Below are 16,260 nucleotides of genomic sequence, written 5' to 3'. Positions count from 1 at the left end.
GCCGGAGACGCAGTTCCGCCCCTCCCGGGGAGTCCCCGCCCCTCGCCCGCCGCCCCTCGCCCGCCGCCCCTCGCCCCTCGCCCGCCGCCCCTCGCCCCTCGCCCGCCGCCCCTCGCCCGCCGCCCCTCGCCCGCCGCCCCTCGCCCCTCGCCCCTCGCCCCTCGCCCCTCGCCCCTCGCCCCTCGCCCCTCGCCCGCCGCCCCTCTCCGGACCTCGAGCCCTTCCGAGTGTCCCCGCCCCCTGCGCACCGCCCTATCAGAGGCCGCGGAAGGCCTGGAGTCTCCGCCCCCTCGCGCTGCCCGATCAGGCCCCGCCCCCCCGGGGCCCCGCCCCCGCGCCCCGGACCAGCCGGCTCGCTCCGGCTCGCTCCGGTCCGGGGCCGCCCCCGCCCCGCCCCCGCCGGCCGCGGTGCCTGCGGCTCTGCCCGGCGACCCCCGCACCTCTGCGAACATGGCGCTGCGAGCGGCGTGGAGGGCACGGGCCGCGGCCTGCAGCCTGCGCGCCGCCTGGGCCCCCGCCGTGCCCTGCCCGCCGCTGCCCTTGGGGCTGAGGGCGGGCGCCGCCCGGACGCTGCGCACCGGCCCCGCTCTGCTCTCGGGTAAGCGCGGGCGGGCACGTGGGGCGGGCCGGGCCGTTCGGGGGAGGGGGTGGGCGCCCGCTGCCACCTCGCTCCCTGCCGCGAGCCCCGCTGCTCGCCGCCCCGGTCAGGCGAGGCGACCCCCGCGCACGCGTCTTCTTGCTGCGGCTCCCCTCCCGCGGGGGCGCGGGCGGCCCCCCAGCCTTTGTCCTGCGGGCTGGAGCCGGGCGGGGCCGGGGAGAGGCCTGCGGCGCCGGGCCTCTTGGTCACCTTGGCTTACCTCGCACTTGTGAGCATCGTGGATGGACCCTAAAAGTGGAGACGGATAATAGGCTTCGGTTTGCTGCGTGGACCATCGCTGAGAACTGAAGCAAGAGCGGTTCCTGAAAGGAGAGCGCTCGATCTAGTGTTTTAGTAGCTAGAGCGAGCACACCTTGGGAGACTCGGCTCTTCCCTAAAAGCGGGGGTATGAAACAGAGTCTTCTCTGGACTCTGCACAGAGACCTTCTGCTGGAGTCGAGATGGAGTCCTGGATGTGTGCTGGGGCTGAACTGAGGCCTCACTTAAGGGACTTGAGTAGCTGGGAGACCTGCCCGTAAATGTCTTGGCCACCTGTGCTGCTTTAGCACGGTCATCGCAGCGGGAAAACGGTTTTCTTAGTGCGCGAACACTCGAGACGCTGACTGCGCTTCCAGAAATTCAGGCTTCTTCCTTAGGGAGCGTAGGTCTCTCATGGCTGTCGTCTCATGCAGTTCGTTATTTTAGAAACCTGTTTGGGACTGGAAGAGTTGATAAGTTATTCATTCCAAAGTCTGGAACCTCAAGATGCTTATCCTCCCCCTGGGTAATATAATCTCACGTCCGTTGGTGCCACTTATCAATACGTTACCAATTTGAATGTAAGGGAGAGAAGCATGTCTCAGATGAGAATTGCATTTCAAGTCTGTGTGTTTTTGTTATTCTGTGTTACACTATCGCTGGTTTTTTGTGTTTTCCAGTTTCCTACTTAAATATTATCCAAAATAGCAATACCCATGATTTGATTGAACACCTAGGGTTTTAATAAGAGGCCTGAGTTCCAGTTTTTGGTCCCACATGTTATGAGCTGTCTGATCTCGGGCAGAGTTGCTTAAGTTCTCTGGAGTCTGTTTCCCTCGTCAGAAAAATGGAAATGAGAATCCTCACCTCACAGTTGTTGGGAGGATGAAATGAAATAATGTAACTCCTGGACATAGAGCCTGACACATAGTAAGTGCTTGATTAATGTTACTTGTTGTTAAATGTTAGTGTATTGACTCAAATAGTCAAAAAAGGACCAATATTAATATATTTTATCTGATCACTTTGAAAGGAGGAAAATGCAAATTTTCATGAATTACTCGAAATGCCTAATTTTCTGAGGCCAAAAACCATGTTTTTCAAGGCTCAGTAAGAGAGTAATTATTTACCTAATCTGTCCACTTTTTTCCTGTCGGGCCAAGGGTTAAAGGAGAATTGTACTAATTGTCTTTAGCCTAAATAGCATGGTCTAGTAAAAAGACTTAACGGACTTTGAAGTCAAATGGACCTAGGAGCATTGAGCTTAGTGATGTTGCTGCCTTTTCCTCTAACCCTGTGATTGCTCAGTTGCTAAATTGAACATGAGAGCTGTCTTACTCGTAAGATTCTCTTAACAATTAGGCAGGACGGCAAGGCCAGAATCAGGACAGTAGTCTCAGAGAAGTCATGTATTTACGGTTGTCCAGCGCTTACTTAAAGGGCTTATGAAACTGCCAGTTCTAGAGCTGTAAGAGAATGATAGGGAGAATTGAATGTTGTAGCCAAATAACTATATGTATTATTTAGCTCAGAATCCCCTTACACTTTGAAAAATTACACTGCAGCTTTTGAGTGGTTACTATATGCCAAGCACTGTGTTCAGAACTGGGAATACCAATGAGAGAAAGCCCGCCCTTGCTTGCTTTGTTCTTACCGTGTGCTTCCTGGGGGAACTGAGAAACAGGCTGGATCTGTAGCTCGTTGAGTGCTGTGAGTGCGTTGGGGGTCAGGGTGGGAGGGCAGTGGTGCAGAGTGCTGTGGGAGTATGGTGGATGGCCCAGGAGCCCAGGCTTGGAGGGCTCGCGAAGGCTTCGGCAGGAAAGAGCTTCTGAGTTGAGATCTGAAATTGTCTAGAAAAAGCAGTGAGGAGAGTGTTGCAGTCAGAACAGCGAGTACAAACCTTAAACCTTTCTTACGCAAAGATCAGATTGCCCTGAAGCAGTCAGTTATTTAAAGTGGAATGAGGCAAAGCAAGTTCCTTTGTGACAGATTTAAGTTCCTTTGTGACAGATTTTGCAACTTCTTCCCCTGAAGAGTATAAAATTAAGTTTTTTAATGATTAGGTGGAAAAAAGTGTTGTCATGCTCTTTATTTACATTCTGCTGTGTTTCCGTGCTGTGCAATCAAAGCAGTTCGATGCTCTTTTAAATACAGCTATCTTTTGGCTAACGGGTAAGAGTGAACTAGCAAGGCTTACTTTAAAATAGTATTGGAATTAATGAACCATTTTCCTGTTAACTTCTGATTCATTATTTTTGGAAAAATAATTTGCTTCAGAATGTGATATATATTTAAGATGACAGAAAAAAATTATTTACTCTTTAAAGCAAGTACTTTTAACATTAAATCCTAAATAATTTTTTTCACATCTCTTGAACTTTGGTCAGTCTTTCTTCCAGGAATCCTTGAAAGGTTTGGCCATGTCTTTGAAGATGAGAAGCTCATAAAGCCAAGGCCTAACCTACCTGGCCAATGAATGTTGAGCAGAGCTTGACTTTGCACCAGTTAGTGGCTTAGCTATGAGGTGACTGTTGAGATCTGATCGTATAGTTTGCTTCTTTAGATGATGGTAGCCACTTGCTTCAAGGGTAGGCTTGAGTTAGATTAAAGTAGAATTTTAAGAACTTAATCAAGTTATAATTGTTCCAGGTCAGTTTCATTCCTGTAAGATTCCACTTTATAATCAAGTTGCAGTTAAGTCCTGTTAGGTGAACTCTACCTAAAGAGGCACATTATTGATTTATTTTTTAGGTTAAATAACTCATGAGCAGTCTTCATGCTTTTCCCAAAATCTCATCCCTCAAAGTCTTTCTTCAGAAGGACAGACTTCTTTCTACAAGACACACCAGTAATAGATAAGTTTACATTTGAAATGTGCTCCAAAAGTTGTTTTTTTTTGTAATTTAGACTAAGTGTTAGAGTAAATAATCAGATCTCCAAAAGATGTACCAGGTGTTCACATCAAGCCTTCTTTGCCTAAATGAGAGCACTGTTGAGATGTCCCATCTGCACGTGGTTGGCTTTTTCCTGGGCAGTGTGCTGTTGAAAGGCCATGTCAGTGAGTCAGACACACATGCTGGGAAGGTTGTGCCTTTTGACAGCATTGATATGAAAAGTGCTTTTTAAGAAGTGATGCTGCTGCTTTTCTGAACTATTGGTCTTCTGTTTTTAGTGCGTAAATTCACAGACAAACATGAATGGATAACAACAGAAAATGGTATTGGAACAGTGGGAATCAGCAATTTTGCACAGGTATTGGATTATCTTGAAATATTTACAACAGTCTGCTCTTGCCTAAATTGGATTGTCTCTACCTTTTAAAAATTGTTTATCTTGCCCCTTAGTATTTTGGGCCCTTTTTAAAGGCCTTTAGAACATCATCAGTCATAGGTAAAACAAGTAAAACAATTTCGTTAGAGCTGTAAATAGTGTTTTAAGAGATACTGAAAGGTTAACACTTAAAAGCAGAAAACATACCTTATTTAAGAAAGAAATATGTTTGTTTCATATTGAGGCAGTTAAGGAAAAGCAGAAAAAGAACAAGCAAAGAGGCTGGAGTGTTGACAGTGTTTTGTGGATACAGTGATATACACATGATCAGGGGAACATGAAGAAGAGGGTAGACCTGGATTGGCACACATTGTGCAAAGGGAAACCTTTTAGTTAGCCTATCTTTTTCTCCATTAATTCCCCTATTCCCAATGATCTCATATTGAGATGTTGTGTAAAAGAAATTGAGAAGCCGGATAGCAGCATGGGTCAGTGATTTTCAGCTGGATCTGTGGGGAGGGTGGGGCAGGAGGAAGAAAGGATGTTACCTGGCGGGAGTATATACTGTTGTTCAGAAATGTTGGAGTCTCAGATATTGAGAATCACTGACAACTGTATCTTCACTGGCATATCTGTGTACCTACTGAGGCCCAGTACAGGGTGCTTTGTGAAATACTGTGTAAGTGTTGTCCTCTCCTCCTGGAGTTTTATCTATGAGGGGAATTACCTACATGGAAAACAACATACAACAGGTTATATGATGGATGACCTGAATGGTACATGTGGTTGTAACCCACTCTTCTGATACAGTGATGACTTTTTTTTTTTTTTTTTTGAGGAAGACTAGCCCTGAGCTAACATCTGCCAATCCTCCTCTTTTTGCTGAGGAAAACTGGCCCTGAGCTAACATCTGTGTCCATCTTCCTCTACTTTATATGTGGGACGCCTACCACAGCATGGCGTGCCAAGCAGTGCCATGTCCTCACCCGGGATCCAAACCACTGAACCCCGGGCCGCTCAGGTGGAACGTGCACACTTAACCACTGCGCCCCCGGGCCGGCCCCCAGTGATCACTTCTTATTGGAGTTAAGGTTTTCAGGGAGTACAAGGCATGAGGACTGATTTGCTGAGTCAGTGGGTAGGATTTCAGCAAATGCAGTAGGGGAAACGGCCTAGGTAAAACTGTAGAGATGGAAAGGCACAAAGTGTGTTTGTTCTCAGAGGAACTAGTAATCTTTTTTGAGGCATATGGTTTGTGATGGGTCACTACTGCCTGTGGGAAATCCAGCTGGTGGCCTGTTTTCTTGCAGGTCCTGAGCCAAGAATAGTTTTGTGTTTTTAAAGGTTTGTAAGAAACACCAAAGAATGTGGCCCCTCAAGTGTAAAATATGTACTATGTGAATAATAGGGAATTCAGTGTTTGTGGCTTGTTCCTATTTACTAGGAGATTTAACTTGATTTCTTAGAGGTTTGTTTGTTTTTTAGGAAGCTTTGGGAGATGTTGTTTACTGTAGTCTGCCTGAAGTTGGGACAAAATTGAACAAACAAGGTGAGTATTTTTCTCATCTTGCTATGTCATGATTCATGCCATGAATTTTCTTTACCTGATCTTTACCTTGAATAACAACTTGTTTGGACGCAGGATCAGTTAGAGAGCTTTTTAGTCAAGGAACGGAAAACTCCAGTGAAAGGAGATTAAACAGTAGAGGTTTCTCCTATCTCATACAGGCGGTCTGCAGATAGGTGGATGCCAGATTGGCTCGTGGGTCAGTGAAGGTCATCAAGGACGTGACTTCTTTTGTAATTTTTCTGCCTCAGTGTGTCAGAGGTTGCAAAATCCTCAGGCATCACATTCTCAAATGACAATATCCAAAAGTAGGAAGAGAAGAACAGGCTCTCTTCTTTGTCTCTTTATCAGGAAAGAACATCTCAGCCAGAAATCTCTCAACACACAGTTTTCTTGTATCTCGTTAGCCTGGTCTGGGTTGTACTGCCACCCCCAGCTGTAAGGGATGACAGAAAGGAGAATAACGGACATTTTCAGACTTTGTAATGGAAGGTGAGACACAGTAGAGGGGCATGGCTCTCAGCACCCTCCCCACCTCCACACACACACATTGAGGCAGTGTAATGTAGCTGGTCTGTTAACTTTAAAAAGAACAATCTGCTTTTCTCTGGAGGCAGTAAAGAATGTCAGGAAAGAACATGGACTCCAGAGTCAGAACCTGGTTTTAAATCCTGGCCCCACAATCTATCAGTTGTGTGATTCGGGGGAAATTACTTAATTTAGGTTTCATCTATAAATTAGGATAATAATAATACCTACCTCAGAGAGTTGCTAAAAGGATTAAATGAAATTAGCATAGTCTGGCATAAGATAACTAGATAAATGTTAGCTAGTAGTACCACATACATTATTCATGAGTTCCTTGACATGTATAAGACAGCCCTACAGAATTTAAGTGTCTGTGTTCTAAATATCCTTGACAGTATTGGCTATGGCTTTTTCTGTTTAAAGTTTCCCTATCATTTATCTTGTTTGAACTTTTTCCACTTCCTGGCTCTCAACATCCTGGTTGGCCATTAGATAATATAGGTCATCATATTCCTCTTTTGAAGGTCTTCCTAGAAACCTTTTCTGATGTCATAGTAAGACCACTGTTGCGATTGATAATCTCTGTCTGTTTTTCTTTTTTCTGTACACCCGAGCACAGTTCTTGTTCTCTTTTCTCATGTTGTTTTATTTACCGTGTACCCACTCTGCACGCCAGCCCTCGTGGTCTCGTGGTTAAGATTTGCTGGCCCAGGTTCGTTTCCTGGACAGGGAAACACACCACCCATCTGTCATACTGTAGCAGCCGTGTGTTGCTGTCATGCTGAAAGCTATGCCACCAATATTTCAAATACCAGCAGGGTCACCCATGGTGGACAGATTTCAGTGGAGCTTCCAGACTACTCGGACTAGGAAGAAATACCTGGCCACCTGCTTCTTAAAAAATTGTCCATGAAAACCCTATGAATAGCAGCAGAGCGTTGTCTGATACAGTGCCGGAAGATGAGAGGATGGGGCAAAAAAGACCAGGCAGGGTTCCGCTCTGCTGCACACAGGGTCAGAATTGACTTGACAGTACTAACACCAAATTTTGTGAATGTTTTGTCATGATTTGTGGTTTTGCCTTTTCATTTTTTTAACAGCTTTTTGCTGAGAAACACTTAATTTTTAACAAGTCTAAGTTTTTTTTTCTTTTTTTTTTAATGTATAGAACATTGTATATTCTCTAAGAAATCTTTCTCTGTCTCCATGGTTCCCAAACTGTATAATCCAGTGCCATGGCATGCTCTGAGAGATTTTAAATTTTCAGTATCTGTTGGATACTGCACAAACTAATAGCTTAATGGAGTTAACAGTTTCAATATTAGATTTCTGTATATTACTTTGGGAAATATATCTATGAAGCAAGTGCTGCACAAAAATCAGTGTGGAACATCAAATAGGGCAGTGGATGCTGTTCAGTCGGATTCTCTCATGAAGAATTTGTACAGTACACAACAGACACACACATATCAGTAAATAGCTATAGTTAAGAAGGAAAATTTTTTTCAATGTATGTGTATTAATTTTTCAAACAGCTACTCAATTGTTAGAATGTAAACACTTACTAAGTAGTTTGGACCTAACCTCTTAATAAATTGAACTGTTAGGTATTTGTTTTGGTCTACAGATCCCCATAAAAAGTTACTGAGACACTAAGGGCACCGGGAACCAAGAAAGTTTGAGCAACACTGGCCCATACCAAGTTCCCAAAGATATTCTCCATGTCTTTTGAAACTTCATATAGTTTCAGCTTTCATGTTGAGGCCTTATTAAATTCACTGATTCTAATAGTTTTGTAGATTCCTTTGGATCTTCTGTGTAAACAATAATGTAGCTTATAAAGAGGTTTATTTCTTCCTTTCAATCTTTATGCATTTTCTTTCTTTTCCTTGCCTTATTGCACTGGCTGGCCAAGGCCCTCAGTATAATGTTGAATAGAAGTGGTGAGAGTAGACATCATTGCCTTGTTCCCGATCTCGGAGATCATCTAGGCATGACATTCAGCTGTGGAGTTTTTCATAGATGCCCATTATCAGACAAAGAGGTTTCTTTCTGTATCTGGTTTGTTGAGAGTCATCATTCATGCATGTAGAATTTTGTCAAATTTATTTTCTCCGTCGATTGACATGATCATAGGAGTTTTCTCCTTTATTCTGTCAACGTGATGGGTAAGATTGATTTATTTTTGAATGTATAACCAACTTTGTATTCCTGGTAGTCATGATGCAAAAATTATCTTTTTAAAAATACATTGCTGGGCTGGTCTGGTGGTGCAGCAGTTAAGTTCGCACGTTCCGCTTCGGCAGCCCAGAGTTCAACGGTTTGGATCCCGGGTGCTGACATGGCACTGCTTGGCAAGCCATGCTGTCGTAGGTGTCCCACATATAAACGAAGATGGGTACGGATGTTAGCTCAGGGCCCGTCTTCCTCAGCGAAAAGAGGAGGATTGGTGGTGGATGTTAGCTGAGGGCTAATCTTCCTCAAAAAAAAAAAAAAATACATTGCTTGGGGGCCGGCCCGAAGGCACAGCGGTTAAGCGGGCACATTCCACTTAGGCGGCCCAGGATTCGCTGGTTTGGATCCCAGGTGCGGACGTGGTACCACTTGGTGAGCCATGCTGTGGTAGGTGTCCCACATATAAGGTAGAGGAAGATGGACACGGATGTTAGCTCAGGGCCAGTCTTCCTCAGCAAAAAGAGGAAGATTGGCAGCAGATGTTAGCTCAGGGCTAATCTTCCTCAAAAAAAAAGATACATTGCTTGATTTGATTTGATAATGATTTTTTGCATTGTGTTCATGAGAGATACTGTTTTTTTCTTATAATGGCTTTGTCATATTTTGAAATCAGTTATTTTGGCCTCAGAATAAGTTTTGAAATGTTCCCACCTCCTCTCTCTGAAAGAATGTGCAGAATTGTTATTTCTTCCTCAAATGTTTGATAGAATTAACCAGTGAAGTCTGGGCCAGGAGATTCTTTGTGTGAAGGTTTCTGATAGAAATTTAGTTTCTTTAGTAGATATGAGGCTATTCAGATTTTCTGTGTTATCTTGGTTTTGTTAATTATGTTTTTTGAGGAATTTTTCCATTTCATGCTGTCAAATTCAGCATGAAGATGCCCATATTTTTTATCTTTTTATATCCATAGGATCTTCATATTTATGGTAATTTGTTTTCCCTTTTTTTCTTGATCAGTCTTCCTAGCTATTTATCAATTTTATTAATCTTTTCAAAGAACCAAATTTTCAGTGTGTTAATTTCTCTATTTTGTTTCATTAGTACTGCTCATATCTTTTCTTCCTTCAGCTTATTTAGATTTAATTTGCTCTTCTTTTTCTAGCTTCTTAAGGTGGAAACTTGAGGTTTTATTTAGTAAGCACTTTTTTACTTGACTTTAAATTCATACTATAAAACGCTGTCTGCTTTGTGGTGGGTGGCAGCCGTAATCTTAGTTTAATTCTTTTAGCCTTAGCTGGGACACTTCAAGTCTGCCCTGTGCATGCATGCTTCAGAGACCTGGGCAGAGTTTATGCACAGAATTTGGGACTTTCCCTGTTAGTCTCTCTCCTTCTTGGGATTTCCCACCTCACTTTCCAGTAGTTTTGGTGGCCCCAAACTCTTGGCTTCTGGTCCTTTAAGCCAGTAAGGCTGAGATTTTCTTTCAGAATTTTGGCTGCCCTGCATGGCACAGATTGGTGTCTTCACAGGCTGAAAGCCATTAAAAGAAAACAATCACCAGTATCATCCCTTTTTTCAAGTGTTACCTCCTCTATATAAACTGACTGCTTTTGTGCCTAGTGTGGTGTCTTTAAAACCCAAGTCATTGATTGTAAGATTTTTTTTTTTTGAGGAAGATTGTCACTGAGCTAACATCTGTGGCAGTCTTCCTCTATTTTGTATATGGGATGCTGCCACAGCATGGCTTGATGATTGGTGTGTAGGTCTGCACCCAGGATCTGACCCTGCGAACCCTGGGCTGCTGAAGCGGACATGTGAACTTAACCACTACGCCACTGGGATGGCCCCAAGGTGTTCTTTTTAAATAAGCTAAAGATATTAATTTCCTTCTAAGCAATATTTAGCTTTCTCCCGCAAATTTTGGTATGTTGTATTCTCATTCCCATTGAGTTCCGATCACTTGATGTTATCCTGTATGTAACTAAGGCTCTGTTAATCTTTCAGTGTTGTTATTTTAACTCTGTTCTTTAGGTTGGTCAAGTTCACGTTCTTTCTTCCGCTGCATCCAGTCTGTTGTTAATGCCATCCAGTGAATTTTTTATTTTAGATACTATATTTCCAGTTCTAAAATGTCCCTTTTTAAAATTTCCATTTCTCTGCAAGTATTCCCCCATATATTCACACATTATGATGATCTTTTTTTTAAGTCTTTGAACATATTTATAATAGCTGCTTTAAGGTTCTCTGCTCATTCTAACATGTGGGTCTGTGGGTCATATTGGGATCTTTCTGTTGACTATGTTTTCTCTTCACCACGGCTACCTTCTTTCTAGCATTTGACCCCTCAATTTCCAGCCCCCTTGGCAGCCACACACTCCATCCTGACCCCTGAACCAACAAACTGGTTTTCTACTTGTGTTGTAGTTACAGTGTGCTCTTTGGATGGGTCAGTGTGGTAGGGTACAAATTGTATAAATGAAGATCTCACCCAGTTTGGGTCCCTTCTTTCAAGGATTCGCTCCCTTTTTGGTCACTCTACGGAACCTTCATATAATTGTCTTTTATGTTTTGTTCAGAGTTTATAATTGTTATCTGCAGGAAGCTTGGTCTGTTAGGAGGTACTTTACCAAGACTGGAATCTCCTAAAATTTTCATTTTGTTTTTTCGGAGCCATAGTAAACTGAAAGAGTTTTACTGAACTGAAGCACAGCTAGTATTCAGATACGTCACCATTATGTCACTTCTGTCCAGAACAGACAGGTCCACTTCATCAAGGTTATTTACTGGCCTTCTCATAGGCGATAGCATGACAAAATCTATGGTTTTATTTTTAAAGATATTTAGAATTTTTTATCATGATTGTATTAGAGGTGACCACTTCATATTTTGTATTTTCAGATCACTAACTTTGACATTTAATAATTTTCTTTAATTTTCTTAATTTAGATGAGTTTGGTGCTTTGGAAAGTGTAAAAGCTGCTAGTGAACTCTATTCTCCTCTATCAGGAGAAGTAACTGAAATTAATGAAGCTCTTGCAGAAAATCCAGGACTTGTCAACAAATCTTGTTATGAAGACGGTAAGTTGTTGCTAGAAATTTTCAAAGGATTATTGCTGCAGTTAACGTTTAATGTAGAATTTAAAGCAAGCTTTAGCTGATTGTGACTTCATCCTTTTGCACTTCTTGGTACTAAATAGAGATGTTCTGCTTTGAAAAAGGAAAACATAGAGTAGCTGAATAATCTTATGTTTAAGATCTCTGTTGATGAAAGCACTGCTTTATATTACAGAGTTCTTAGTATCATAGTTGTGGACTCATCGTAAACACTTGCAAATATTTACCTCTTCAGACATAAAGCATCCAATCATATTGCGTAATGAAGGTGGTAATAGAATAACACTTATTGTATTAATTTTCAGTTTTCTCACATTTTCATCTTCATAATAACCCAGTGAGGTAAGGAACCAGCAATTCTCTCCATTTTGTAGATAAATTTAGGCTCCAAAGGATTTATCTGTTAAGGTCATACAGCCAATAAATGGCAAAATGAGGATTGGGTTGTAGTTTTCTGTTGTCTGTCACCTAGTCCTTCTGACTCTCTACTACTACTCCCTACTCCCTTAACTTCAGTCGCCACAAAGTGGTGCTCCTTTTGTTAAAGAAAGATACGCTGCGTCTTGTATATTTGGGTCCCTGTGTAAAGTCTTCAGTGTCAGTTCTCGATGCTTATTACAGCCTAAGAGTTCTTAATCCATTACTGTAGGATCTGTTTATTCTAAGTTTTTCACTTGTGATATGCAAAGATACTAATTTAATTCTTAAGGCTAAAATTTAAAGCTCCTTGAACAAATAATGAGTGATTTATGTGAAGAATACTAGATTAATTTTGAGGCACTCGAAAATTTATTTTATATTTTCAATGAATTTGACTTTTTCCTCTTTAAAAGGTAATTAGAATATAAAATACTTTTTTTTTTCCTGTTACAGGTTGGCTGATCAAGATGACGCTGAGTAACCCTTCAGAACTAGATGAACTAATGAGTGAAGAGGCATATGAGAAATACATAAAATCTATTGAGGAGTGAAAATGGAACCCCTAAATAAACTAGTATGAAACAACTTAATCTAGCATAGTTGTCTTAAATTAGTGGTGGATAGATTTAAAATAGCAACTTTTAGCAATATCAATGGAAAAAGAAACTTCTTACAACCATGCTACTGGAAGAAAATACCCCTTAACTTTTTAATGATTGCAGATAAACACAATATGCATGTTTTTTCACAATACCTTATGATTTTTAGGCTAGGCTCCAGTTATAATATTCCAAATTTCTGAAATTACCTGTGGTAAAAAGTAGTTATAAAAATCATGTAATTCAAGGATAATATTGTTATCTTAAGCCTTATATAATATTGTAACTTGCTTACATCCCTCTCTGGATTTGGGTCAAAATACTTAATGATCTTTCCTTTGGGAATAACTGGGAATGGAGAAGAGTTTTGTTAGTTGTACAGTGTCAGATGAATAACAGTACTATCTTAATTTTGCCATATACTGTGTTTGCTGGTGCTATTTTTATACAGTGAAGCAACAGCCTTGCAGGAAAATAAGAAACAGTTTAATAATAAAACATTCAACTTCATTAATCATGGTTTTGTTTTGCTGTAAATATTTCATTTAGTGACTCTGCTAGTATTTGTGAAGATGCTAATTTTGTTTGTTTGTTTTTTTAGGAAGATCGGCCTTGAGTTAACATCTGTTGCCAATGTCACTTTTTTTTTTTTTTCCCCTCCCCAAAGCCCCAGTACCTGGTTGTATATCCTAATTGTAAGTCATTCTAGTTCTTCTCTGTGGGATGCCACCACAGCATAGCTTGATGAGCCATGTGTAAGTCCACGCCCAGGATCCAAACTGGTGAACCCTGGGTCGCCAAAGCGGAGTGTGCAAACTTAACCACTCAGCCATGGGGCTGGCCCAGCTAATTTTAACTTATAGAAAGTTATTATTGTTGTTCTTTTTTTGCTAAGGAAGATTCACGCTGAGCTAAACATCTGTGCCATTCTTCCTCTGTTTTGTATGTGGGTTGCCGCCACAGCATGGCTGCTGATGAGTAGTGTAGGTGTGTATGCAGGAACTGAACCTGGGCTGCTGAAGTGGAGCGCCCCAAACTTAACCAGTAGGCCACGGGCCTGGACCCGGAAGTTATTTTTTAAAAGGAAATTTAAGCCACAACAATGAAAGGTTCCAAGAAAATGTTTCCTTGTGTCACGCATCTGGTTTTTCTTAAGATCTAATTACCTGATAGCATAAAGCACTGTCGTCTTTAATATAATATAAAAGAAATAACTGACTTGCTTTTTTATCATGCTAAGTTAGAGAGAAGGAAGAACAAGGAAAGGTGAAAGTTTGATCAGCGTATAGCACATGCATCCTTAAGAAAGTTGAAACACATTCAGACTTCCACTTGAGTAATGGGAATAGAAGTGAACACAGTGAAACTTTATGAGCTCAGACGCTGACTTAGTGAATATTCTTTGAAGCTTAAGCATATTCAGAGTGCCAAATGGTATTTTTAAGTGGCCAATATAGCATACTCTCTAATTAAGCCAACTGTAGTATGGTGATATTTTGAGGGGTGATATTATATATACATATATAAATAAGTATAAATATATATACACACACAGCAAAAACAGACAAGCTCCTCTATCATTTTCCCAGTTACTACAGGAAAAGGGAAGTATTCAGACACTACCAGCTTCTGATAGTGAAGAAACAGCAAATAAGAGAACCTATTTCTACTTTGGAAATAAAAAGGGATGAGTAATAATTACATAGATTTACTCTTGGTCTGAAAGTACTCTCATATGACCTTCTTTGATCTTCACAACAATAGCCAGAGCTAGGTACATATCTATAACTACCAGCATTTCAAAGATAGGAAAAGTAATGGAGAGAATAAGAAATTGTTAAAGAGCAAGACAGTCATGGTTAGAATTTTCACATTTCCTGGTCTACTCTTCGTCAGTTCCTTAGCAGATATTACTATAAAAAATATTAAAATATTTAGGGTCTGGCTCGGTGGTGTGGTGGTTAAGTTTGCACCGTCCACTTGGGCGGCCTGGGGTTCGTGGGTTTGGGTCCCAGGCACGGACCTCCACACTGCTCATCAGGCCATGCTGTGGCAACGTCCCACATATAAAATAGAGGCAGACTGGCAACAGATGTCAGCTCAGGGCAACCTTCTTCATACACTCACACAAACACCCTAAAATATTTAAGTGGGAATCTTGGAGGTGGAGAGGATGAATGTTCTAAAGGTGGGAAGCAGAAATGGCCATTCTAGAGTGAAAGTACATCGGTGACTAGTGTGAAAGAGACGGGCAGTTTTTTTATTCTCCCGTTTCCCAAAGACACGCGCACACACACTTGCTCTGTTATATCCACCGTTTTTTCAAAGAACAAAATATGGCAGTCATTTCAACCCTCATTTCTATTCTAGTGCTGCCAAAAACAATAGACATTGAATGGCCTTGGACTAAATAAACAGAATTTAATTTCTCAGACCTCATATTCCTTTTGAATGGTTTTGGTCTTAATAGAGCAGCTTAACAAGGGTTTTGAATGACACTTTCTAATAATTAAAACTCAAGAAATGGAACAGGTTACCCTGGAAGTGTTAAACATTTTTTTATATCACCTCCCAGGTAGCTTAAAGAAGTTGACCATTAAGTTTTCACAAACCACTAGAGGGCTCTGCATAGGCATGCTACTGTGAAAATGAGGCTGCTATTTCAGATCAACTCTTCAGCAGCAAAATTCCTAAATTTCTGCGGTTTTCTGAGGCTGCTGAAATGTCAGAGTACTATGCACCTTTAGTTTAAAAAATTCTGCTAATTATAATTGTACCCTCATTACTATCAACAATCACTGTTGTTTCAGACCTAATCACACACCTGCGTTCCTCAGAGAGGGCCCTCACTACACCGAGGTTAGAGAGATTTTTTTCCTTCCCTGCAGCTTGGCTTTACCACTGACCACCTACCTCCATCGGTCTTGGGGTATTTTCCCCCTTTTAAATAGAGTACTTTTTAGAGCAGAGCAGATTCAGGTTTAAAGTGAGCAGAAAGTACAGTTTCCATAGACGTCCTGCCCATCTTTCTGTTTCTGAAACACCCCTTTGCAAATTCGAAGATCCTACTCTTCCAGAGCTCCTGAGATCGTGACTCAGCCTCTCTACTGGCTTCTTGAGGTTCAGCGCATGCTCGTTGGTACCGCCAAGTGGATTCAAACTGCTATCTGCTCAAGTGAGCAGGTGCCGAAAATAAAAGACCAACAAATTCTACGGAGTTTTTGGCCTGCATCACCCTAACACACTCGCTCTCATGGGGAAGGGACGCTTAGGGCGACAGGTGGCAAAGTCGGGGACATTTCTGGTGGTCTGGCAGCTCGTGGGTGGAGGTCGGGGATGCGCAGTGCGCAGCTCTCCCCCCGCCCCCTAGAACCATCGGCCCACGGGCAACAGTGCGGAGGGTGAAGGCCCTGGGTCTGGCTTTCTAATCCCAGAGCCCGGCGGGGAGCCAGCGTCTCCGTCTACTTCCCCGGCCGGCGCGAACCGCTGCCTCTTCCTCGCAGTGCGGCCCGGACGCCCGCAGCGGGCGGCGGGCTCCTCGCTCCTCACGCGCGGCTGACAGGGCCGCGCGCAGCTTGCCGGGAGCACACACCCACCGACCGACGTCCGTCAGCGTCGCCTCCCGCGCTCAGCTTTGTTGCGCGGGGTGGGCCCTACGTCGCTTCCGCCGCGCACCGCCCCCTCGCCGGCCC

General features: G+C 42.6%; 1 protein-coding gene and 1 long non-coding RNA gene across 3 annotated transcripts in view; one reads left to right on the top strand and one right to left on the bottom strand.

Annotated features, from left to right (window-relative positions):
- Positions 1 to 1,178, bottom strand: part of LOC139082223 (uncharacterized) — a 43,162-nt gene extending 41,984 nt beyond the window's left edge. For both annotated transcript variants that reach the window (XR_011538016.1, XR_011538018.1), the window contains exon 1: positions 858 to 1,178. This is a non-coding gene — a long non-coding RNA (uncharacterized lncRNA). The remainder of the gene's footprint in view (positions 1 to 857) is intronic.
- On the top strand, positions 33 to 13,082 carry GCSH (glycine cleavage system protein H). The gene is made up of 5 exons (XM_070612368.1): positions 33 to 598; positions 4,068 to 4,147; positions 5,651 to 5,714; positions 11,382 to 11,513; positions 12,423 to 13,082. Exons 1-5 carry the CDS (start codon positions 451 to 453, stop codon positions 12,518 to 12,520), a joined length of 522 nt encoding a protein of 173 aa, XP_070468469.1. The 5' UTR covers positions 33 to 450; the 3' UTR covers positions 12,521 to 13,082.
- Positions 13,083 to 16,260: the final 3,178 nt, after the last annotated feature.

The sequence above is a fragment of the Equus przewalskii genome, chromosome 3 (assembly GCF_037783145.1).
Source record: "Equus przewalskii isolate Varuska chromosome 3, EquPr2, whole genome shotgun sequence".
In the NCBI taxonomy this organism is placed as follows: domain Eukaryota; kingdom Metazoa; phylum Chordata; class Mammalia; order Perissodactyla; family Equidae; genus Equus; species Equus przewalskii.
This window is presented reverse-complemented; position numbering and strand designations above follow the sequence as displayed.